The sequence below is a fragment of the Besnoitia besnoiti genome, chromosome IV, assembly GCF_002563875.1.
Source record: "Besnoitia besnoiti strain Bb-Ger1 chromosome IV, whole genome shotgun sequence".
NCBI classification, from domain to species: domain Eukaryota; phylum Apicomplexa; class Conoidasida; order Eucoccidiorida; family Sarcocystidae; genus Besnoitia; species Besnoitia besnoiti.
Genome location: NC_042359.1, coordinates 3,136,867 through 3,160,595, shown reverse-complemented (window position 1 = coordinate 3,160,595; position 23,729 = coordinate 3,136,867). Strand labels below are relative to the sequence as shown.

The following is a 23,729-nucleotide window of genomic DNA, read 5'->3' as shown; positions in this document are numbered from 1 at the left end:
CTTCGCCCTCCTAACCGGCTAACCGAGCTGCGCCTTCTGCTAGCTGAAGAGCCCAACCGCATGTCACTGGCTCGTCTGGATACGGCGTCTCTCTTGCAAATGTGGAAACATCTATTGACACGTTTTCCTTTTCCATACTGAAGAAATAGCGAGTCTGGACGTCATCTCGTAGAATCGACAGGGCTTGCAGCTGCCACACGGCAAAAGGCCTTTTTCGTGCCCTGGGACGTGTGCTAAAGTGACGGCAGTGGACGCGCAGGCAAAACGTAGAGCGTTTTCACAGGCTGCGCCAGTGAACACTTATCTTCTGTGAACGGCTCTTCAGCACATTGAGTGACAGCTGGGATTTTACCCGCTGTTCGGTCCTGGGTGCTTGCGAGTAGTCCGCCGGAGGCTGCGAGCCGAGTTTCCCGTGCTCAGGGCTAGATCTGCACGAACCTCGTTCAGGGGCCCTTCTTTTTTAATAGCGCCTCATTATCGACCTTGAATCTGCTTTAACTTCCATTTGAGGTAACTGCGGACGCTTTTCAATGTTTCATGCTGCGTTATACGCAGGATCTGCTGCAGTGGCAACACAGTGACCAAACCACGTGTCAAGTCGATTGGTGTTCGAAGTTCTGTTTGTCCGAATTGTTAGAGCTCTGCTGCCCCGTGTAACTAGTGACCGCCCTACTACCACACTTTCTTCTAATGTCTGGAGACCACATGTGGACCTTTTTTCCAGCAGATATTTGAAGCGGTGCCTATAGGGGTCGCGCTGCTACAAGACCCATCTGACGCTTGCAAACCTATCACTTCGAGGGGCTGTACCGTGCACTACGAAGCGCCATCTTTCATCCTGGGTCATCCAACTACGCCGCGGCGGCAGAGGGAATGCTCGGACCTCCAGCGACGTGAATTTTTTCGTATACCTGGTGCAAACCTCCCCCGGCAGCGCTCGTGGCGGTGGCTGCGGTTGGGGTTCATGAACCGTGTTCGACGTAAGTGCTTATGTTGATTCACGCTGGAACACATGTTTGTGTCATTCTAAGCGTGCTGGTTCTCAACCGAAAGACCCCCTCCTCGCGGTTGGCTGTCCAACTGCGTGCCTTTTTTTCTCTGGGCTTCGGCTCCCGCGTCCTCGCGGTCGCTTTCCTGCGTCCTTGGTTTCGCAGTCGTTCATCCTGAGCGTTTCGTACCTGACGAATCCGTTTGCTGATACTGCCCTGCGCTCTGGCTCGTTAGCCAGAGCGCAGGACAGACTTTGCCTCGTCAGTTTCCTCTCTTCGATGCTGACTCAGCTTCGCTGTCCCTGTAAGACGCGCTGAGTGTGGACGCCATGGAGTATTCCACATCCGAAGCGATGACAGACGTAGTGCAGGGCCTCATAAGCGAGCGAAATCGCGCGATCTTTGAGGTACGGTGAAGCGCAGCAGTATGCTGCGCCGACGGAGAGGAGTGCACGATGAGAATACGTCTCAGTTGGCCGTTTCGTTTTGTTCGCCGGAACAGCGTTTTCCAACTGTCAGAGTCCAACAGCTCCTGTGTGTCGACAGGAAAGTGAACCAGTGGAGGCTCACGCGTGTACCACAAAGACCCCGAGACCTAACAAGTTGACGACCTCGGCTCAACGCCCACGCTGTTTTCAGTTGCTCCGCGTACTGCTGTATACCGGCAGGCGCCGTATGAACGGGGAGGCGCGTAATGAATTCTTTCCTGGATTTCGCGCTTTCGGAAGAACTGCGCCATCCTTTCTGCACTGAGTCTGCCGGCAGTTTGTGCGTACTCTTCCGGCGTTTTCATTTTCGCTTCTGCTGTCGCTTTGCATCACGTGCAGGCCCGGGCGCGGCAGCAGGAGAGAGCAGTGACGCGAGATGTTGTGCGGGAGCAGCGGAATCAGATTCAGTCCTTGCAGAAGGAACTGAAGCAGCTTTCGCAGAACTTCGTGAGTTTCGTTTTGCGTACCTTTACCTTGCCAGCCACGAACGACATTGTGTACTCTTCTTTTTTCCGTTCTCGCTCATTCTGGCTGTGTGCGACATTTTGGGGTGTTTCCGCGTTGCCGTGGCTTCCACCTGCTCTCGCATGAAGCCGAATGTCTTTGGCGATTCTTTGGCAGTTTTCTTCTTTGTCGACTGAGTGGTTACCAACTTCCTGATTGTCTCTGATAGCGCGTCTCCGCGGGCTTGGCTGCCGAGGGGGAATAAGCCGTCTGTGGAGCGCACTGTAGAAGCCGAGCGTATGTGCGGGCCGTGGGTGAAAAGAGCAACTACGTTCGCTGGCATGCAACCAGCTGTTTGTGCCGTACACGTGAGCGTCTGCGTGGAGTACTTCACCCGCGGGCGTCCACTTACGGCTTTCCATCAAACCAGGCACGCAGCTTAGGGCTCCAGAACACTTCAGTGTCGCTGTGGAGCAGAGGGGTTCAGGTCAACATCCCCCGTGCTTTGACCGAGCAGGTTTCATCATCCCCTGGCTTCTCCACGGCTACGCTTCGTACGCTTCAACAGTATTGCGCACAGCTGCATCCGCGGATTTCTACTTACTGCATGCCCCTCGACAGACTTTTTGGGTTGTCTCTGTGCCCTGCGGATGCGCGCAGAGAGAGGTCTGTGCGAGGCGAGATGCTGCGCAGGCGGAGAAACAAAAGGAAGTGGAGCTGCTGCAGGAGGAGTCGCGCCGCATCCTCATTCAAGTAAGGCATTGCATGCTTTGTCGCGCTGACCACAACTCCCTCGCTTTGTGAATTATTCGCACAGGACGTAGGACACCGGTCGTCGCTTGGCTCCGCGTTTCTCAAAGGAGCTCACAGCGTGTGGAGAGCGTCAACACCTCGTTTTCGCGTCGGGCGAGGATTCGGCTAGCCTGTTTTGCCTAGATGTCGACGCTGCCAATCCTCTCGGCTCCCCGCTGAATTCTGTGCGTTGCTGGCCTTCCTTCTGCTTCATCGCTTTCTGCATGCGTAACTCTCAGTTGCCGACTGCGGTGAACACATGTCTCCGCTCTCCTGAGTGATGCATCATGATGCAGTTTACGGCTGGGTGCCTGCAGAGCGTGCGAGAGAAGACGGAGTGGCAGGAGAGGGCGCAGCGCGCTGAGGATGATATCCTTCAAGTCACGGAGGAGAAGGAGAGGTTGCGCGACAAGATCGGCGCGTTCCAGCAGCTCGAGGCGGATCTGAGGAGCGAGCTGGCGGCCGCCGCACAGACGCAGGAGGCGCTTGCGGCGCAGCTGCAGGAACAGAGCAAAGCGTTTGAGGCCGTTCAGGCGATCGCCTCCGCCGTTCAATCCTCGTCCTCTCTCGACGCGCAAGAAGCGCTGAAAGGTGATCAGGCCGCGCGGAAGCAGCAGGAGGCGCGCATCTTCGAGCTGGAGAAGCAACTCGTGGAGGTCGCCACGAGGCTCTCTGCAGAGCGAGAGTCCAGCAGACAACTTCTGAAGCAACAGGAGGATGCCTTCGCGATGCGCCAGGGCGACTTGCAGAGGCTGCATCAAAGCGAGAAGGCTGCGCTGACGCAGCAGCTCGAAGCGGCTCTCCAGGAGACCGAGAGAGCGAAACAGGCGGCGGCCGAACTTGCAGAGGCTGCGAAGAAGGAAGTCGAGGCAAAGAAGGAGACCGATAAGCAGCGCACGCTGGAGGATTTCCGCAAGAAAATGAACGAGGAAGGCGCTTCCGCGAGGGCCCAATTCGAAAAGAAATTGCACGAAGAGGAGGCGCGGTACCGAAGGGACATCGACGAACTGCGACAGACGCTTGAGAAGGAGAGGCGAGAGTGGATCATGCAGAGCGCGGAAGAAAAGAAACAGGCGAAGCAGGAGCTCAGGCAGACCCTGAGGGCGGAACTCGAGGCTGAGATCCGCTGCGCCGGAAGCCAGGCGAGTGAGGAGGAGATCCAGAAAGTACGCAAAGCGGAAACTCAGCTCAAGATAGAGAACGCGAAGCTCCAGAAGGAGAAGGAGAAGCTCGAGCAGGAAATCAAGCAAGGGCAGCAGCAGAGGGAGGACGAATTGAAGAAGGAGCGCCAGACGTTCGAAGAGAAGATAAACGAGGTGGAGCAGGAGAAGCGACGCCTGCAGAAGCAGCTCGACCTGGTCGCCAAGGGAAAAGAAGACAAGGATGCGCGCACGGAATCGCTGCAAAAGCTTGGAGAAAAGAGACGACTCAAATCACCAGTTGGGGAGCTGCAGCAGGGGACGGAAGCCCAGGACGACGAAGCGCAGGGTGATGCCTCACAAAACGCCTCGCACCAGGCGGCGGCGAAGCGGCTTCAGGGCGACAGTTCCACAGCGGAGGCGCTGAGGTCGCAGGTGGAAGCTCTCGAAAAACAAAACAGAGCGCTGCAAGAACAAGTCAGCAACCTCGAGCAGGAGGCGAAGACACTTCGAGACGACAAAAGGCAGTTGGAGGAAGACAAACAGACGCTTGAGAAAGAGAATTTGGCGGTGCAGAGTGAGAATGCGCGTCTGCTGGAAGAGCTCGGCGAAGACTTAGCGAGCACAACCGCCAGCGACGGCGACGCACATGCAGCTGGCAAAGCGAAACTGCAGGCCGACAAGCTGAGGGCGGAGCTCGAGACGGCGAAGGCGGAACTGGCAGCGATGAAAAAGAAGTTGGCGGGAGACCAGGACAAGACGAACACGCCTCAGGAGGGTGGGCACAGCCAGGTGCCCACGGAGGTCTCGACGCTTGGGGGCGAGGATGAAGACGAAGGCGACCTGTCGAAGATGGAGAACGAGGAGCTCGTCCGCAGGCTGGAAGCGAAAACTGAGAGATTCGCAGAAGCCAAGAAAGTCTACGTGGCTCTCGTTGAAAAGCACAACAACCTCGTCCAGAAATACAACAGGCTCCTTGACGAACGGCAAGCGGGACGCGCGAGGTACGACTTACTGCATTCGAGGGCTGCTCCACGTTTCACGTTGAGTGGCAGGCCTCATCCCGATTTACGCCGCTGCGGACGAGTTCATGGATGCCTGCCGGCTTCGAGGCTTAGCTGCCTCTGCCGTTTGTTCTTCTTGTTTACTTGCCACGTCACCGCAGTCTGCCGGAGTTCCCAGTTTACGGTAGAAAGGTATGCTTGGCTATCCTCATGCCCAGCACTCGTTGCCCGCGTCATTTTAGAGATGTATTCAGGACGCAACGCCGTTTTGTTCGTTTTTGTTCGACCGCAAGCGGTCACAAGTCGCCCTCGCATGCGCGCTCCTTCTGTGTCTCGTGCGTGTCTTTCTGCGAAGCAGCAAGCACTCGACAATGACGCCTGGGACGGCACCCAAGCCTGAGGAGCAGCAAGCTGAAGAAGAAAGCACGGAGAACACGGGGGAATCCGAAGGAGGGTTTTTCAGCTTCTTCTGGTAGTCGGTACGACAAGAAGGATATCGCGGCAACGGGCGCCATGGACATTAAGGCGTGCTTCAGCCATCGGAGGCGTAGACGGCAAACGCTGATATTCGAATCCACATTATTCGTATACACCAAAAAGCGGTCAGGCGTGCATGCGCCTTCGCAGCGACGGGCGATACGAGACAGAAGCCGGCTTACAAGATCCCTTCCAACAGTTTTACACGGCACCGGCTCGTATGCATCCTTTGACGGCAGCCGTAGGCACTGTTCGTAGTTGCTGGGGGGACAAGAACGCAACTGCGCTGTGGAGCGCCTTTAGGTTCAGCTGCTGCGTTGATTCTGCCACCCGCTCGTCTCCAGAGTCCTGCAAGGACGCGGATTCGAACTTGCAGAGAGACGCCCGTTTTTTGCTTTGCTGTGCCTGCTCGGGTGCCGTCCGATGTCAGTTGGCTAAAGGCTTGGCCGCGCGTATCTCCACACGTGTACGGGCATCGGAAGTTGTCGCGTCACTCCTTTGTGGCGGAGCCTTCTAGTTTGGGCAGCGGGTTTCGCTTGACGATTCTCGAGGGCGCTGCCATCGGACTGGATGTCTGTGCTGGTCTGCTTCGAGGTGGGATGAGCCACAACCGTGTCTAAGAGGGGAGCGACGAGTTTCGCAATTTAAAGTCCTAGTGAGACGCGTGCGCACAAATTTACCTTCCTCATTCATGAGTCGTCGTCATTCCTGGTGGGGGGTTTTTTGTGAGTGTGCGCAGCAAACGCTCGGGTGACGTTTCGGTTTTTCTTTTTTCCGTTTCGAAGACAGGGAGGCGGTACTGCCGTATTTGTTGTAGATCCGCGGGAAACGTGTATAGAGGTAGGAGAGAAAGGAAGAGCTATACTCGGTGAAACGAAGCTTTATGGCTGAACGTAGGTGTGTAAGCTCGAAATCTACGTTAGGTTCGTGTCAATGCGCTCATACGTCGTGCACCAATCGGTAAGGCAGCTGGAGGTTAGCCTCCCCCTTCAGTTTTGCTTGTTTTCCGTTTGCGCAGAACTGCGTGTTCAATATTTCTGGAGATCAGCCTCACGCCGCAGTAAGAGCAGCGCCCGCGTGGCATGCCCGGTGGAAAACGACAAGGAAACACGCGTACACAGCTGTGGCTGTTACACATTTCTTGCCGGGAACAATGTGTATATAGTCAATGTAGAAACGCGATTGAAAAGAAGTCTTGTCTTGCATAAAAAAGAACGCTGGAGAAACGGAGGCTGCAAAACCGATCTTCGGCGGTCGCTTACCGGCACTGGTCTGCTTTTTCCAAGTCGCGTGCTTGTGATATCTCCGCGGGCATTTAATGTATCGAGTGAACTCAAGTACTATGCAATGTGCACTTCAGAAGGGCGCGGTCGGATAACACGCTCAAATATGCACGCGAAAATTCGCTTGGGGGAAGCCCTGGAGATAGCAAACCCTTCAGTGTCTTAGCGCATTGTACTGATTCTCAGTCTTACTCTGTTGAGCAACGAGAAAAACAGAGGCTGTTTCGCGTTGCTGTGATTTGGGGACGGAACGTGGGCACTCATGCCTGTAAAGGATCCAGCTGTCTCGGTTTCAACGAACAGTGAGTGTAGCGCGTTTGGCTTCCGTAGGGACTTGGAATTCGCGGGCCGATTTGTTTAGAATTATAGGCATCCAATGTTCAACGTCTCCATGACAAGAGTAGGGCGAAGCCGTAGAAAAAAAAAGCGTCGCCTAACTTGCCTATGACTGTGTGACACCAATGCAATTAGCAGTGTTGCTGTAGCAGCGATCGCCGACAATGCTGTTTCCCTCCAAAGCTATTCCTTGAGTGTATGCGGGGGCCGGCGACTCCTGGCCCTGACTATGCGTTTGTGACTACACACATGAATTCGTTCGTGGCTTTCGATCTGCACATGAGCGCTTGAAACAGACTCCACAGTGCTCTGTGAGACTCGGGAAGGCCACTCTAGCAAGGAGCCAATACTGATAAAACAGCACGCCTGAGAAACCCGGATCCAACCTTCCGTTCGACTGCTAGTAACCGCAGCCGCGCATCTCCATTCACGCCATCTGTAGACACCAAATGAGACGCTACCATGTCTACGAAGGAGCGACCACACGTGTGATGTGTATGTTTGAGAACAGTGACACGGATTTTCAGCGGCGCTGCGAAGGAAAGGGAACCTAAGTCGCCAAATGTGTAGAGCGGATTTCTCAGCCGCTACGTGGCTCCCGCTGCAGCGTCTCGGCGTTGAGTGGGCTGGGGATGCGACTGGGACCGGGAAAACAACAGACAGCACGAAAAGCTGAAAACAAATGGCCACGGATGAATGTCTGCCAGAAACTGTTTTGGCAATGACACGTGAAGCGGAAACTTTACAGGGAAAGCATCTAGTGAGGGAAAGCAGGAAATGACTGCCCAAAGGTACAAGTGCAGAGAAGCGAAACTCTGCCATAGCCTTTGCGGCTTGCCAAATGGAGGCAGAGACAATCCGCCGGGGGGAGTGTTGCCCGTTTTTTCTGACAGACAAGAACGTGTGACTCCGTGGTTGGCGGGCTGGCAGGCTTCTGGACACTATAAATGCTCTACAAGGCAAACCTCTGTCGCGTGCTCCAGAAGCAACTATTAGTCCCGTGTGAGTGAACCACCCAATCTCGAGCACGCCCCGTAAAGTCCTCGCTGTGGCAGCTGAGGGTATGGCTCACATCTGAATGACATGCAGACTGTTTACCCGGCTTTTGCCGAGACCGCACACCTCCCTCAGTGAACAGCTTCCCCCCACATAGCATCCCCTTTGCATTTGTCATCCCCTCTTCTGCGGGAATTCCGGTATTTCGTCTCCGCCACCGAACAGGGCGCTCGCCGCAGACGCGAAGAGAGATCCGGTAGCCCTCTGACCCGCCACCGCGAGGCGAAACACGAAGTCCAATTTTCCTGCGTGAAGTGCCCTGCTGTCGGGTGCAACGTTCGCCGCCCGCAGCGACTGCGAGGGGCCTGTCGCCCCGCCACGTGGGCTCTGAGAGCACGAAGCTTGTTTTTCTGGATTCGGCATCTCGCCGGCGAGGCGGTCGCCGACTGACAGATCCCTCCCCAGCGCCTCTACGGGCCCCGTCTGAGCCCGCGCCGCCTGCGCGCCGCGCCAAGAGACGGGCGAAGCCGAGGGCGGGACCTTGGAAGCCGCGGAAGGTCCGCTCGTAGGGGAGACGGGCGGGCGGGCGCCACGCGGCTCGTTGAGCACGAGGAAGGAATGAGTTGAAGGCGACGAGAGAGGAGGGTAGCGGCTCTCCGGAGTAAGGCGTGGAGCAGAAAGGTGGGCCTGAGAGCAGGGGCGCCCCGGAAGCGAGAAGAGAGGGGAAGCGTGCGCCTGCTGAACAAAGGGGGGCAGCCTCGACTGCGCACACGGAGGACGCTGGAGAAGGACGAGATGAGGCGTCAGAGCGGCGGAAGACGTGCAGACCGACGGGGAGCGAGGAGGCAGTTCAGGTGAATCGTAACCAGACGCGGAGGCGAAGCTGCAGAGGGCTGCATGGGAGAGAATCGGCCTTGCTTCGTGAAGGCGTGCCTCAGTCTGATGTGTCTCTAACGCGAGGACTGTCTCACACGCAGGTGCTTCAGAAGGCGCGACGCAGCGTCGCAGTCGCGCTGAGGACGGCGACAGACGCGCAGATGGTGAAAGCGCCTGAAGCTGAACGGGGGACGCTGGAAGGTGAGCACGCGGGAGAGGGACGCCAGACTCGCCAGTGTGCGCCGAGGGGGCGAAGCAGCCCGACAGAGAAGGCGACTTGGCCTGGGGCCGCGAATGCGCGTCGCGACTCGCAGAGTGTGAAGCAAATGCCGGGGAGAAGAATGCGGGAGAGTCTGTCTCAGAAATGTGTTCCCCCTGAACTTGCGGAGACGCGGCGTCGGAGAGGCTCGGAAACATCGAAGTATCTGCTTGCTGCCCACGCGCATTCTGCGAAGCAGCGGAGACCTTCACCAGCTGGTTTTCTTTATGCAGCGCCTTGTGCCGCCTTTGCGGGCGCGCTTCGCAGTTCGGCCTCGCCCTCAGCTCCTTCGTGTGAGCCTGAAGCGCCTCCAACGAAGAGCCGCAGAGGACGAGAGGATGCGACAGCGCCTGCACAGCCGCCGTGAAGGAGGGCTCTCGGAGAGGCTCGCGTGTGCCCAAAGCAGATGCAGGAGGCGACGCGCGAGCGGCAGGAGCAGGCAGAGGAAGCGCACAGGCCAGCGCTTTCCGCCGGTACTCCTGTCTCGGCTCTTGGCTTTTCGCCTGCTCGCGCAGAGCCGCGGCGGGCGGGGACCTGGCGCGGCTGCATCGACTCACTCGCGTCGGGCGCAGGGAGACGGGGGGCGGCGAAGGGGCGACACGACGCGCCAGGCCGCGCAAAAGACATCGACGGAGGCGGCTCGGCAGAGGATGCGTCGCCAGCTCGAGGCGCGGCTTGCGCCGCCTCTGCAACTCTCTCTCCGCTGGCTGAAGAACGAAGCCCTGCGCCCGTTCACGAAGTTCGGCCGCGCGTGGAGGCCTCGCAGAGAGCGAGTCCTGCGGTGGGCATTCCGCCATCCGCGGGGCAAAGACCCGAGGCGCGTCTGCATTCGGCGAGTCTCTTTCCTTCCGCTTTTGCCTCGTCGGCGGCCTCGCGCCTTTCCCGTCGCCCTCTCGCCCGCGTCGCCTCGACGTGCGCAGCTCCGCGTGTCTACTCACCAGCGCGGGGACGTCTTTCAGCCGCACCAGAGACGGCCTCCTCAGTTTCGCAGAAAAGGCGACAACAGCGCTGAGGCCGTGTCGGGTGGATGTCGTTTTTCGTTCCTCACTCCGCAAGCCCCCACCTGAATCCTCGGCCGCCCTGGGGGTTTGTTTCTGCTCTGCTTGCTCGCGTCCTTCTGCTGAGAGGGGCGAGGGATGCCTGGAAAGAGGCGAGAGGCATCTGCCTCCCCAACCGCCAGCCTGAGGCCCGTGAGAATCAAAGTGCGCCGAGCGGGTATCGCGGCATTCAGCGCTGTCCATACCCGTGTCTCTTCCTTCAGAGGAGTCTCGGCTTCGCCGTACTTCTTTGAATGCTTCTAACGCTTCCATTTCGGCAGCGTGAGGCCCTCCGCGTCGCCGTCTGGGGCCCTTCGCGGCCCCTGTCCCTTCCAACTTCTCCCCCCAGGTCTGCCGCCATGCAGCGAAGCCGCACGGTGATGAAGGGGACTCTGCGGCAGCCGCCGTCGAGCTCTCGTGCCCGCACTTCTCGCTCCTGCCTCTCTCTGGCGCTGCTAAGTGAGCCTGCGGATAGAACGCCGAGAGCGACGCGCGCGAAGCGGACGGCGACAGCAGGCAGGACGCGCTGGCGGTAGGTGAGGCTGCTGCATCCAAAGGCGGCGGAGCCCAGGCGTCGTCAGTCGCTTGAACTCCGCAGGTGCGAGTTTCTGGCACGGCCGACGACGCCGCATTGGCCTCCGTTTCTTCTTCCCAAATGCACCACGCGGAGCAAAGCCAAACGGGGTGCACCTCCTCGCCTGTCCCGTCTCTCCGCTCAAGCGACAGCGTCGAGGATTCTGCCGCTTCGCGCTCTTGGCGCTCTTGGCGCTCTTGGCAGCGAACCGCCTTGTGTGTGTCACCGTATCGCCTGCCGTTTGCGTCGCTTCCAGGCATGTGACATTCTCCTAAACGATTTAGCGCAGGCGCCGCGGCGGTCGCATCGTCAGCCCCTCCGTCCAGCTCGCGCGGCGCTTCAGAGGGCGACTCCATGGCAAAGGTGAAGTCTGAAAGCGCGGGCGACGCCACGCGCTCCATGCCCAGTTTTCGTCTCTGAGCGTCCTCCACCTCCCTCGATTCTAATGCCAGCGAGGGGCTAGGCTCCGCGCGCGAGGGAGCAAGCAAGCGGCCCAGAGCGGCCTTCTTAGCTTCACTTGTGATTCCCTGCCTTTCTCTCCTCGACAGTGAGTCGCAGTTTGATCGAGGACCGGTGGACGGGCATGTGGCGGCAGCGCGTGTCCAGTCCCCGACGGGTTCTGTTTGCGCCTCAGACACCGCCGAGGCCGCGCCGCGCCCTTGAAACCCACGCTCCCCACTCGCGCTCTTCTCTGTCTCGTTCCCTCCGGGGCTTCGTTCCCGTTGAATGTCTTTCTCCGTCAGGTCAGACAAGCCAGCGAGGGTTTGCTGGGCATCCTGAGAGGCGTCTTCGTCGCCGATCGCCAAACGCCTTCCGGCGTCTCTCTTCTCCTCGACCGACCCTTCTTGCATCGCTGCGCTTTCGACGTCCGCCGAACCGGCAGCTTCGACCTGCTTCGTGGCGTCTTTCTCGGCGACTGCCGGCGCCGACTTTCCTTCTTCATGCATTCCACTGCTAGAGAGTATGGGTGGCCGCAGGGCGAGAGGGGACTTCGGCGGGCACTCGGCGCATGCAGGATCCGTGCGAGCGACCCGCGGCGAAGAAGCGGCACATGCTGCGGCAGGACAGGCCGCGCAGGAAGCGGCGGAGGCGCGCAGAGATGGCGAAGGAGAAGGAGGCCTCGGCTCAGCGGAGGGCGACAAAGTGAGAAAAGACGCGAAAGGGGCCGGAGGCGCGGGCGGCCGAGAACGGCTGCGAGGGGAGGACGCCGGCGCCGAGCCGCAACCCAGCGACGTGGGGGGACTCGATGAAGAAGCCAAGGACGCGGCAGGCGCTGGGCAGGCTGAAGCAGGCGCAGGGTGAAGCCGTGAAGAGACGGTCGAAATCACGAAAGCGGAGAAGCCCCGCAAAGCCTTTCTCTGACTGCTGCCGCTCGCTGCCTCGTCGACTTCGCTCGCGCGTCGTTGCGAGCTCATTTCTGAGTCCGCTTCGTGCGGGCTGGCTGCAGCCTCCTTTGTCTGGTATTTCGTCTTCGCTTCAGCCACCGGATTGCCGGCTGCGGCAGCCTGTTCACTTTCTTCGAGTTTCTCCTTCGCTCTAGCCGTCTCCCATTCCTTCACTTCGAAGCCCGTTCGCATTCCACCTCCCTCTGCGCTGTCGGGCGCGTCCGCGTGGGGCCTGCGAGGCGTTGACTGCTTCCCTTGTCGGGCTTTCTCCGCTGTGCTTCTCCCCCCATGACCTCGGATTACTGCATGCAGCCTCGCCCGCGCCGCAGCCTCGGCGGGCTCTCCTCCGCATCCTTCTCGCTCTCCTTCTGCCGCGTGCTGTTCTGTGCGTCTTTCCTTCTCTGCGTCGCGGCTGAGACCTCCCTTGCACACGGCGTCTGTGGGCGCTTCACCCTCTGCATCCCTGACGCCAGCAGAGCCTGCGACTTGCTCAGGGCGGGACTCGGCTTGGGCGCCAGCGGCCACCGCCTCAGCAGCCCTCACGTGCGTGGTGAGGGCTGCTGAGGAGACGGCAGGCATGAGCAAATGCGGACGCGCGAGAGGACAGACAGGGGGGGAAAGGAGAGCCTGGAGCTGCACCGCCTCCGCGCAGCCTCCTCTCGTTTCTTCCTCGCGACGCCTGGGGTCGAGCCTCTGAACCTCGCCCTCGCCTTCGTCCCCGCGCCGCGCCGCGTCTCTCAACGGCGCCCCAGAGCCGCAACTCCCGCGGGGGAGAGCCGACAAAAAAGAGGCGGAGGACGCCCACTCTGCTGCAAGCGGCGACAGGAGCTCGGCGGCCGCGAAGGCGCTGCAGACCGACACGTGGAGCGGCACACGAGGGGCTGGTGAACGGGTATGCGACCGCTAGAGAAAGAACGTGGCGGCGACGCCACAGGCAGGTAGGCAAACTGTCGCTGTGTATACTCGTGTCAAAAGAAGCAGGCGTGCACCTCGTTCTCGTCTTGGCCATGGGGTTGCTCAGTTTTCTGCCTTATCCTGCGCTCCATGTATATCCTGCGCACTTTGAGAGAATAGGATCTGAATGCGTTGGTTCGCTTGTGATCGCGCGGCGCAACTTAGCGAGGCCTGCATGTGTGGAGGTCGTGGCGCCCATAAATATCTGGGCTTTGTCGCTTTATCCCTGCCCACCACTTGAGTGAGCGAGGCCCTCAGCAGGTTCCAATTCGGTTTCGGGTCGCACCTTTCGAGGTTTTTCACCGTCTCGCCGTTGGTCTGCTGAAGGAGCCACAGATCGCAGGCTGCCGCCTCTTCGAAGCTCGCGCCTACACTGCCATCGCCGAACCCCGAACGCCGCGCCCAGCGCATGCTGGGAGTGCTCTCTGCGCTCTGCGAACTCTTTTCGCGGTCTTCTTCGGCTTCATCTCCGGTCGCGTCGTCTTCACCTCCGTCGTCAGCTTCCTCCTCTGGCGCCTCCTCGCCTTCGTTTTGCTCTTCGGCCGCTGACCCAGCCTCTGCCTGTTCGTCGCCCGCCGGCTGCCGTCCGCGGATCGCGCGTAGCAGGTCGCGCAGCTTCGCGGAGGTTGGGCAACCGGGATGCACTCCGAAGTCCTCTTCTTCGCCTCCGTTCCTCCTCGCCGTCGCCACGCGCCGCCGCGCGCTTGTCGCCCTTCTGCCGCGGCTTCGCCCCCTTCGCCGCTGTCGGTGCCGCCCAGATCTACTTTCGCCGTCGCCTTCTCCTTCATCCACGTGGCCTCCTTCAGTGTCTGCCAAAAGAGGCGCCAGCGGCGAGCGGCAGGGTCGCGCTCTTTGCGGCAGCGGCTGCAGGCGAGCGCGGGCGTCGCTCCGGGCGGAGGCTGCAGGAATGCGAGCAGAGGCATTCTCGTCCCGAAGCCTCTTGCCGGCCTTGCAGCTCGCCGCCCCCCTCGGCGGGGATCGATTCCGTTCGCGTCGTTGCGGCAGACGCCTGGGATGAGGGACGAATGCGGAGAGTTGAGGAAGCAGCTCGTGCCTCCGCGGCAGCATCAGGCGGATGGCTGCTGCACTCGCGGGCGCAGCGGGAGCAGCGACGGGGCGCAGCGGTGGGCGAGGCGAAGGCTGAGAAGGCGAAAGGGCCACTGCGCGGCCTCCGCCCTCCTCAGCGGAGGGACGGTCTGGAGTCACCTCGACAAAATGGCGTTCGACTGCGCTCACCCGGCGGGAGGCCGCTGGCGACGGAGGCGACCCAAAAGACGACGAGCTGAGAGAGAGGGAGGTGGGAACAGGAGGAGGCATGGACGCCGTCGCGGAGTGGGTCGAGGAAGCCGCGGAAGCAGACGGACTAGTCGAACCCCGAGTTGCCTCGTTAGGGCCGGAATCCGCGTGAGCAGGGAGCGCACGACGGCTGCTGTTTGCATCCCTGTTGAAGCACGCGGCTTTTTCCTTGCTTTTTGCCTTCGCCTCGTCGCTTGTCTTCCCGCTGTCGACTTCGTTCGCGTTCACTCTGGCATCCCGAGCCTTCGAACCTCCAGGCGCCTGTGCTGCAAGCGGCGGGACGAGCTCCGTGGAGACTTCTGCAGGCAGCGAGGAAGCGGAAGAAGAAGGCGGTAGTGAAGTCGAGACCTCGCACTCGCTCACTCCGCCGAGCGAGCCAGCGGAATCCGAGAGCGTCCCCGCGCTCGCCGCTGTCGACAGATCGAGGGGGAGCTGAAGAGACGACGCGGAGGAGAGCGAAGCCGAGGAGGGAAGCGCGGAATGAGAAGACGGCCGCGCAGCAGACAACGCATCAGACAACGCTGCAGGGGAGCCTGACGAGGCGGAGGAGTCTGCGCATCTCGCCACGCGGCGACAGAGAGCGGCCGTGGCCTCAAGGTCCTCTGCGAGGAGGGCGGACAGCGAGGGCACGCTCTCCTCCGGCCGCCACACCGCCTGGGGCCACGGAAGAGAAAAAAGTCGAGACGGAAAGTCGCAGGACTCAGCGTTTCTCCGAAGATCTTCAGCTGTGGAGAGCTCCGGCGCGAGCGAGGCGTGCGCCGCGGTCGCGGCGTTGAGCGACTGAGGCGAGTCCCGCGCGGCCTGCTGAGGCGCGAGGAACTCGCAGCCGACCTCCTCCTGGGCCCTCCGCGGAAGCTTCCCGGGCCCTGCGGCGCCATCCGCACAGCCTAGCGCTGTGGCGGCGACTGCGGCAGGCGGGCAGGTCCGCCGGTCCGCCGCTGCCTCGTTTTGAGCATTTCTCTGACTTCCTGCTGAGTATGCCGCATTGCCTTCAGTTGTCTCTCCCCCTGGGCCAAGACGCGCGGGCGCGGCGGTCGCGGTCGCGGTCGCCGAATCGAGGAAGCGCGCGGAGGCGGGTGGAGGCGAGAGCAAGGCGGCCGGGAGGCCCGCACTCTGGAGGACACTGCGGACGATGTCGGGCGGAGGCGACTTGGGCGCGGAGAAGGAGGGCGACGAGAGCTTGTTAGGCTCCGCGCGCCGCAGCGCAGACAGAAGCGCGGCAGGCGAGTGCAGCGAGTGCGGCAGGGGTTTGCGCGGGGAAACGGATTTCTCAAGAGAGGACGCGACGCAAGCAGGGCGCGAGGGCCGCGCAGAAAACGAGAGACAGGCAACGAGAGGGTACGCAGTTTCGCGACGCGCCCCTGGGGAGGAGTGCCCTGCACACGCAACACGAAGAGAGCAAAGAGGAACGTCAGGCTCGTCCCTCCATTCCTGCGGGGAGCAGCAACCGCAGAAGAGAGGCAGCAAAGGACGCGTTGCAGACAACCTTGTCGCATGCAGGCGCGGCGAGGGATGCTCCGCATTCGCAATCGACTGCGTTTGCGGCGTGGTGGACCCGTGTCTCGAGTGGAAGGCGGCGCAAGCGTGAAAACGCCGCAGGCCATGGTCGTCGAGCTTTCTTCTGTCTGAGAGTTGGGCGCTTTCTCGTAGGGCTCTTGGCTGCGTCAAGGCACGGCTGTGTATGGGGTGCACTCCTACTGGGCATCGCGCAGAGGGAACGTCAGGCATCGTGCGCCTGCGTGAACTACTCAGCCTCGAGACCAGACTTCGGGAAACCCCGCGGCGACGCGCGCGTTGACGTGTGTCTGTGCAAGCGTCTCGTGCCCGTCTGCAGGCTCCGCTTTGTCTTCTGCCCCTCGCTCTCTCGTGCCCCCGCTCTCATTCTTCAAGTGCGTTTCTCTTTTCTCTCCCCGCAGTTCCCACTCGCTGTGCGTCTCCCTCACCTTGATGCAAGGCCGGCGGTGCGGCCCTCGACCCGTGCTGCTTCAGCGAGCTCCCGTCATGGAAGTGCTTGTCTCTCTTTTTCTCTGGGTGTGTCGCCTCCTTCCCCTCCTTCTCCCTCGCGCTGCCCTTCTCCGAGCGCGTCGATGCCAGCCGACTGGTGCTGCGTGAGGGCGACGCCTTTCTGTGTGAGACGCTGTCAGGCCGTTCGTGCTTTGAGGAGCTCTTCAGGATCTTCATCGCCTCCTCCCCTCGCGACCGCGAAGGCGGCCGGCTCGGCGTCCTGCTGCTGGAGCGCTCGCTCGGCTTTTTCGTCTCTCCGTTCCTCCGCCGCCTCTCCGAAAGCCGCGCCTTTCTCTCTCCGCGAGCTGCAGACCTGCCGCGATCGGCTGATGAGGAAAAAGCGCGCCGCGGCGACTCCTCCCTTCTGGTCGACGAGGACGACGAGCTCCGTTTTGGAGCCGGGTCGGGTACGGAAAGAAGACGAAACGAAGGTGCGCGAGAGGCGTCTCTTCGCGCTGAAGACGGAGTCCCGCGGCACAGGGAGGAGGCGGACAGCATCTGTGCCGTGGCAGACGCGCTGCGCTTCATCTGGCGGCGCTCGTCTTTGGAGTGCTTGGGAACCTCAGCTGCGCTCCTCGTGTCTCGAGAGCGAGATCGGCTGAGACGCGTCTGCCTCTCTCTCTCACGCCTGTCGCGGGATTTGGAGGACGACCGGCTGCTGGAGTGATGCCGCGGATCTTTGGTGCTGGCGCTTGAGGCCTGCCGACTCACGCCACTTCTGCTCAGCGCAGAGGACAGGCGCGTCTTCTCTGTGTGATTGCCTTTCTCCTTTTTCGCGCGTTCACGGTTCGCCGTCTTCTGCCCAGAATGGCGGTGGTGACCTCTGGCGCTTGCAGCTGACGAAGACCGGCTCGGCTGCCGATTGGGACTCGGGAACAGGGAGCGGCCTTCGACCGCCTTCGCGCGCCTCTCCTTCAGCTTCTTTCCCTTGCTCTCTTTCGCGGGGTGGTGCGTCGCCGCAGACTCCTTCGGCTGGCTTTTCGAGGCCGCCGCAGCGGACGAGGCGCGGCTTAGGCTCCTAGAGGGCGCAGGCGCGGGACGGGTTTCGCTTCCACTGCTTTTCTTTGCAATCTCCTTCTTCTCCCTTCCGTGCCTGTGGGCGGTCTCCAAGCGCCGGCTGCTGGAGTCGCAGTGCCTTCGCGCGCTTCGCGTAGTCGAGTCCCGCGAGCTGCGTCTTCCCGAGGTCGCGCAAGGCGTCGGGGGCGTTTTCGAGTCCTTCGTTCTCTTGGTCGTCGGGTGGTTTACTGGCTCCACTTCCTTGCTGTTCCCTCGAAGGTCCTCAGAAGAGCGTCCACGGCCGCTGGGCGGGGAGCCTCCGGCAGTCAGCTGCGGCGCGCCCTGGCTGGGGCCCCTGGAGGGCGAGGGAGGAGGGGCGGAGCGGCAAAGAGTCCGCGACGGGCGCTTTGCGCCGCGGCTGGTAGAAGGGGCGGAAGTCTGACCGTTCGACTGGCTGGCGCCCTCCTCTGTCGAAGAGGGAACGCGAAGGCGCTGCGCAGCGATTCCTGCGGGCCGCGAACTTCCATCCCCCGTGCTGGGCGTTGCGCAGACTGGGGAGGCAGGACGCGACTGGGAGCGAGAGGCGGCGCGCGAGAGCGGAGCCAAAGCTGGGGAGGAGGGGTTGGAGAGGCAGGCCGCCTGGAGGGAAGAACACGAGGAAGGACAGGGAGAGTTTGACGCGATGGACGACTGACGCGTGCAGTGCGAAGACCGAGAGAGCCTTAAGCTGAGTGCCGAGACGCACGAAGACGGAGAGAGACGGCTCCCGCGCCTCTCGGTCTCGTCCTCCCGTCGGCTCTCATCGACCTCGCGGCGCCGGCCTCGACCTCTGTCCTCGTTCCGCTCGCGGGGACCCGCGAATGCGGCGACGAGGGCGTCTCGTGTCTCGCGCGCGGCGGCAATCTGCGCGAGGCGCGCCGGCTCAAGCTTTATTTGCATCACTGCAGGCAGCGCTCTGCCACCCGCGCCGCCGCGCACGGCCCCCGCCGGGAGGCGCCGACAAGTCTCCCCGCTGTGGAGGCGGCAGCGCGGCGAGGCGCACCGCGGGGCGCCTGCGCCCTGCCTACTGGATTCTGCGGGTTCTCTCTGGTGCGTTTCGGCGCTGGCGTCCAGGCCTGCGGCCGCCTCATCTTCCTTCGTACCTGGGGGGGGAGCGCGACATCTCGCGGCCCGCTCCGCCGAGCGCCGTCGGATGTTTTCGCACTGCGCTTCTTGCGCCCGACTCAGTCTGTCGAGGATCTCCGTCAGGCAGTGGACGCGTGAGCCCTCCCCGGATCGCGCACAGGAGTTGCCTCCCACGTCGTTGTCTCCCGCGCGGCCTCCAGCAAACGGACAGCTCTCGCCGACGCGCCCGGTGCCCTGAAATGCCAGCGGGCCTTGCTCCGCAACTCCGCCGCTTAGGCAGCGGCGCGGGGGCGACTGGCTACGTGGGCTGGGCGGCAGGTGCCCACAGCGGGCAGCCGGCAAGAGGCAGCAGCCGACTGCGCTGCCCGCCCCCGGCAGCTCACAGCTGCCGCAAGGCGGCGTGAGCGAGCAGCTGCTTCGGCGATGGCGACAGGCGAGGAGGGCCTTCCGCTGCGCATCAAGGCGTCTTGTGGCTTCCAGGGACAGGCGCGGAAGGGCCGCGAGCGACCGGAGAAGGTCTTCGGTTCGTCTGTCGTCTTCGCCTCTCGCGCGCGCCTGTCGGCGCCGCTCCTCGAACTCGACTTCAGCCTCAATGGCCTCCACCTCAGAGAGATGTGTGCACCGCGACGCCTCGCAGAGCGGGGAAGGCGGCCGGAGGCTGAACCGAATCGCAGAGCGAGTACTCTCCCCGCTCTCGGCCTCCTGGTGCCGGGCGCCGGCACTCTGCCCAAGAGCAGCGGCACTGTCCTCTCGCGCGTCCGCTCGCTCGCACAGGTGGCGCCGCTGGCGCATCCGCTCCGCGGCGATTTCACCCGACAGCCTCGCGGAGAGGAGCGGCCCTTCGCTTGGTGCAGGAAGAAAAGACGGCGTTTCCAGGCCATTTCTGGGCGGCGGGAAGCTCGGCGATTCTGCAAGGTAGCCGCTCTCGCCGCACACCCGCGGGGGGGTGCCGCAGCGAGGGCTGCAGCGCAGACCAGCCGGCTGCAGAAGGCAGGGAAGCGACGTGGTCAGGCTCGACTGGGCGTTCAATGCGCTGTGAGGCAAGCCCCCCGCATTGTCGAGGCCTCGCTCCGGGGACGTCCTGCGGCACGCGCTGCCAGACAGCGAATACGACGACGCAAGGCTCGGCTCAGACGAGATGTGGCGTTCGCCGGAAGACTGACAGAAGTCCCCAGAGAGGCCGCTGCCACCGCTGCCGAGCCCCGCGGACGTCATCGTGCCTCTCGCCAAGGCCCCTCTCCCCAAGGGCGACCTCTGTCGGGCGTTTGCGCCTCCAGACTCTCTTGGTGATAGAGACGCCACAGCGCGTTCGCAGCTCAGAGTTCTCTGCACGCGGGCGGCGGAGCACGAAGCGGCTGCGAGAGACTGCTCCACGGTGTCCGCGGCTCGCCTCAGCGCGCCGTCCCGAGTGCCCTTCAAAAAGGAGTCCTGCTTGAGCGACGCGGCGCTGCCGCAGATTGACAAATGATCCTGCTCTCTCCCGAGGCTGCTGCGGAGTAACAAACTGGAGGGTTGTGGACAGCGGCCGCCGAGGGAGTCGACCGGAGAAGGCGGGCGGCAGGCGCGGGGGGTTTGCGGCGGCACGCAGTCGTTCAGAAACGTCTCCCGGCTCTTGCCTCTTGGGAACGAACGGGTGAAGCGGAGACACGAAAGCGAGGAGCGAGAGAGATCGCTGCATGTATCGTCGCAGTACGTTTCTAAGAGAGGGAGGGGCATCGGCGAACCTGTTAGAGGGCAGTCGTCCGAGCAGCCGCCGCAGCGCCTCGAGCGAAAAGCATGCCGACCTTCGCCGCAGGAACCTGCTGAGCTCGAAGACCTGAAAACGAGCGGCGACGGCGATCTTTTGGAGGCGAGGGCTGCGGCCGCGCACGAAGGCACATCAAGCTCCCAAGGCGCGAGACCGAGTCGCGCTGGAGTGCTTACTCCAGAGAACGCCGAGCTCTGCTTCACGGCCTCTGAAGGGTCAGGGTCGCGCAGGGGTCTTCCATCCCTGTAGTAGACGCCGCTTGCATCGTAGGGTTGGCGGAAGGGAGACGCACTGCGTGAACATCCAGGCGCCTCTGGAGGAGGACGCATGAAAGCCGCGGGGGCCCCTAAGCCGCACGGAGGCGGCTGCAGGTCACAAGACGAAGCACATTCGCGCTGCCGACGCCGCACTCCGCGCGGCGACGGAGAGTTGCCGCGAGACAAGCAGCACGACACGGAGTGGGCCGGGCTCCGCTTCGCTGCAGAGAGGGCTGCGCGATCCGCGGGCGCCGCGCAGCGCGGGGAACTGGGGATGAACCCAGAGGAGGAGTGGCCGTAGGCTCGGCTCCCCACCGTGAAGCCGTGCGAACTTCTGGGCGGCTGGCGGTAGATCCGCGGCAGCTCAGTACCGGCTGTGATCGAGGGGCCTCGCGGCGAAGTAGAGACAGCCCGGGCGAGGGCACCGGCATTCGGTATGTCGCTAATGAGTCGGCGCCCACCGCTGCTCGCCGCACCGCGCGACAAGCTTGGATGGCGATCGGGCGGCTGCTGGCTGGTGTAACTGAAGCGGGGGGGCGGCTGCTGTGGGGCGGCATTTTCTATCTGGTAGGCGGAAGAAGCGGAGGCATGCGGCGGCGCATAGCTTGCATGCGAAGAGGAGGGAATCTGGCGCTCCCGGGACTCGCCGCGACTCCGCTGGGGAGTTACGGAACTCGCAAGAGGCTGCGTGCCTCCCGCGCGCGAGGAGTAGCGCTCGCCGCAGTTGTGATGCCGTGGGCGGGGAGAGGACGTGTGCCCTCTGGAGCGGCTGGAACCGTAGAAAGCCTCGCGGCTGCGAGCGTGATGCCGGGACGGCGCTGGAGAAGGCGTGCGAGAGCTCCTGTGCCAGCTGTGGTGGTGCCCCGTGGAGTGGCGACTGCCGTGGGGACTCCGCGAGGAGTGACGACAGGCCGCGCGGGGCCTGTGGAGATCATTTGAAGAGTGCTGGCGGCGTGCGCGGCCGGAGTCGCCGTGATTGCGGGACTGGGGCCTGTGGCCCTGGCACCGCGTGGGGGAGCCGCTGCGATCCCGGGAAGGAGACCTCCCGAGGGTCTGCAAGGAGTGCTGGCCGCTTGCGTGGCGCTGATGTGAGTCGTTGCGGTGACTGGAGGAGAACGAGTGCTGGCGGCTTGGCAAAGCCGAAGAGGCCTTGCTCTTGCTGCTGCGTCCGTCTGAGGGCGGAGCGGTCACAGCCAGGATGGGGACGTAGGTCCCGTCGGTGAGGCGTCTCGGCTGGCTCGAGGAGCTCGGTCCGACAAGCAGGACAGTGTTGGGGGAATCGCGAATCTGCGAAAGATTGGTGAGGGAGCGAGAGAGACGGTGCTTTCCAGGAGGGAGCGAGGGAAGACCGTGACTCGCCACAGGGTTCATCGAGTGCGCGCGCAGGGGTGAGGGCCTTACGCCGCCCAGCGGCTTCGCATCCACCGCGGCAGATGGGGAGGTCGGCTGGGAGCCGCCCCGCGAAGAGGGCATTCTGTGAGAGTCTTTCTTCGCCAGAGCCCCGGGAGACACGCCGGGGGACGATGAGAAGTAATTCCTTGGAGGCGACCAACGAGGTTGGCTTCTAGAAGGTGAGGAAGCGAGTGCGCTTGTATGTGCCTGTGCAGCAGCTCCTTTCCCAGTGTCTCTCCACGTGGACGCTGACGAGCGATCCTGATGCTGAAGGGGCGGGGTGCCCCCGCCGCGCGCGGCCTGATCATACTCCCAGCGCCCCATACCGCAACATGCGACACGCAAGGAGACGGGAAACCTGCAGGTCCGTGAAGCCAATGAGCTCCTTTAGGAGAGAAGAGGGGGCGTGAACAAGAACGCGTCAGCAGAAAAACTGGGTTGGTCACCAAGTCTTGTACCGTCGGTCTGTGCCCGCGACGCACGCCGCAGAGCGTTCACCGCAAAGGGACTGCAATTACCGCGGTCAAATCAGGACGTGCAAAGCGCTTCTTCGGGAGGTCTTAACTACTTGACTCATCCCTTTGATTCGCCTTCATAAGAACTGTAGACTTGTAGATCGGCGGAATAAGCATAGACAAGGGCCGCGCTTCACAAGACACCAAAACATTGACCCAGCCAAACTCGCGCACACAGCACAGCTCTCAGCAGCCGCTTTGACAAAAACAGAGCAGTAAACAGAAAGTAGAGCAAGAACAATGAAACAGATGGGCGCAGACATGGGAGGACCAGTGAAGCCGAATTTGGGCGACCCGACACCCTGTAAGCATGAATTTGAAGGCGTTCCTGTCGGTCGCACGAAAAAACGCGCAGCCAGCGAGCCGCTGATGCCCCTTCAGCGAGATCCTTTTCGGAGTGTTTCAAGTCTTCACACAGGAATGCTTTTTAACTACTCGAAGAGCAAGGCATGAATCTCTCCAAAAAATCAGTCCATCTGCGTTCGTTTCAGTCCACATTTACCGAGGGGTATAGGGGCACTATTCGCGGCGGGTACATGGGGACTGCAGGGAGCAGCCGCTGCATTCGCGATACGCTGGCTGCTGCGATTTGATTCAGCTGAATTGATCAATCGGGGACCGTATTTTCTCTTGGTGGGCTCTGAACGGGGCCGTGCAAGCAAATCAAAGATTTTTTGCGAGGGTCAGAACGGAAGATTCAATCACAAAGCTGCTGATTTTTCAATGCCCTGTGCGGGACTGGACTCTGTAGCAGTCTGTCCGGAGGGGCCCTGTGATCGCAACGACAAGACACAGCGCACACGCCACGATGGCCCTGCAGAATGTAGGATCGACATTCTGGCACATCGTGCAGTCTGGCTAATCGAGCACCTTCCTGCTCAAGTTCAGCAGAATGCACAACAATAATCATGTGGACAGGAACGTACTAGTCATCTGGGCGTCCTGACGGTGCCAAAGATGCGCTGCAGCTGCATGAACGGACCGAACCAGATGTGCGGGGCAGACGCGCACACTCTTTAACAGCAACCTCGCAAACGTCTTCCAGAGAAGCTCACCTGACTGAGACGAGGGGATTTTTGAGTTTCTTGAGATAACGACGGAATCGGTCGTCGGTAAAAATACATTCGAGGCGAGAGGTGGATCTCAGGGGCACAGCACAAGCGCCTTGGCGGGTGCGCTCGCTGAGAGCAAGATAGATGGGGTTTTGGAGATTCCGCGCCTCCAACCGTTCGTCCCCAACGTGTCTAGAATAGATGAGACCTCGAATAAACTCAAGGAAATCTAGACTCTGTTCAGTCCTGTCTCTGATTTACTTCCCTACCCGCACTGCTGTGTCTGGGACGATACGTACTGTTCACTCTATC

The 23,729-nt window shown here is 61.8% G+C and overlaps 2 protein-coding genes across 2 annotated transcripts; one reads left to right on the top strand and one right to left on the bottom strand.

Moving 5' to 3' along the window:
* Positions 1-1,318: 1,318 nt before the first annotated feature.
* Positions 1,319-5,332, top strand: BESB_055640 (uncharacterized protein; the record flags this gene model as incomplete). The annotated part of the gene is made up of 5 exons (XM_029363999.1): positions 1,319-1,396; positions 1,817-1,924; positions 2,582-2,674; positions 3,031-4,856; positions 5,215-5,332. The coding sequence occupies 5 exons, from the start codon at positions 1,319-1,321 to the stop codon at positions 5,330-5,332; spliced, it is 2,223 nt and encodes a 740-aa protein (XP_029219922.1).
* A 2,790-nt stretch (positions 5,333-8,122) lies between these two features.
* On the bottom strand, positions 8,123-22,174 carry BESB_055630 (uncharacterized protein; the record flags this gene model as incomplete). The annotated part of the gene is made up of 3 exons (XM_029363998.1): positions 8,123-12,926; positions 13,320-15,705; positions 16,273-22,174. The coding sequence occupies 3 exons, from the start codon at positions 22,172-22,174 to the stop codon at positions 8,123-8,125; spliced, it is 13,092 nt and encodes a 4,363-aa protein (XP_029219921.1).
* Between the last annotated feature and the right edge of the window lie 1,555 nt (positions 22,175-23,729).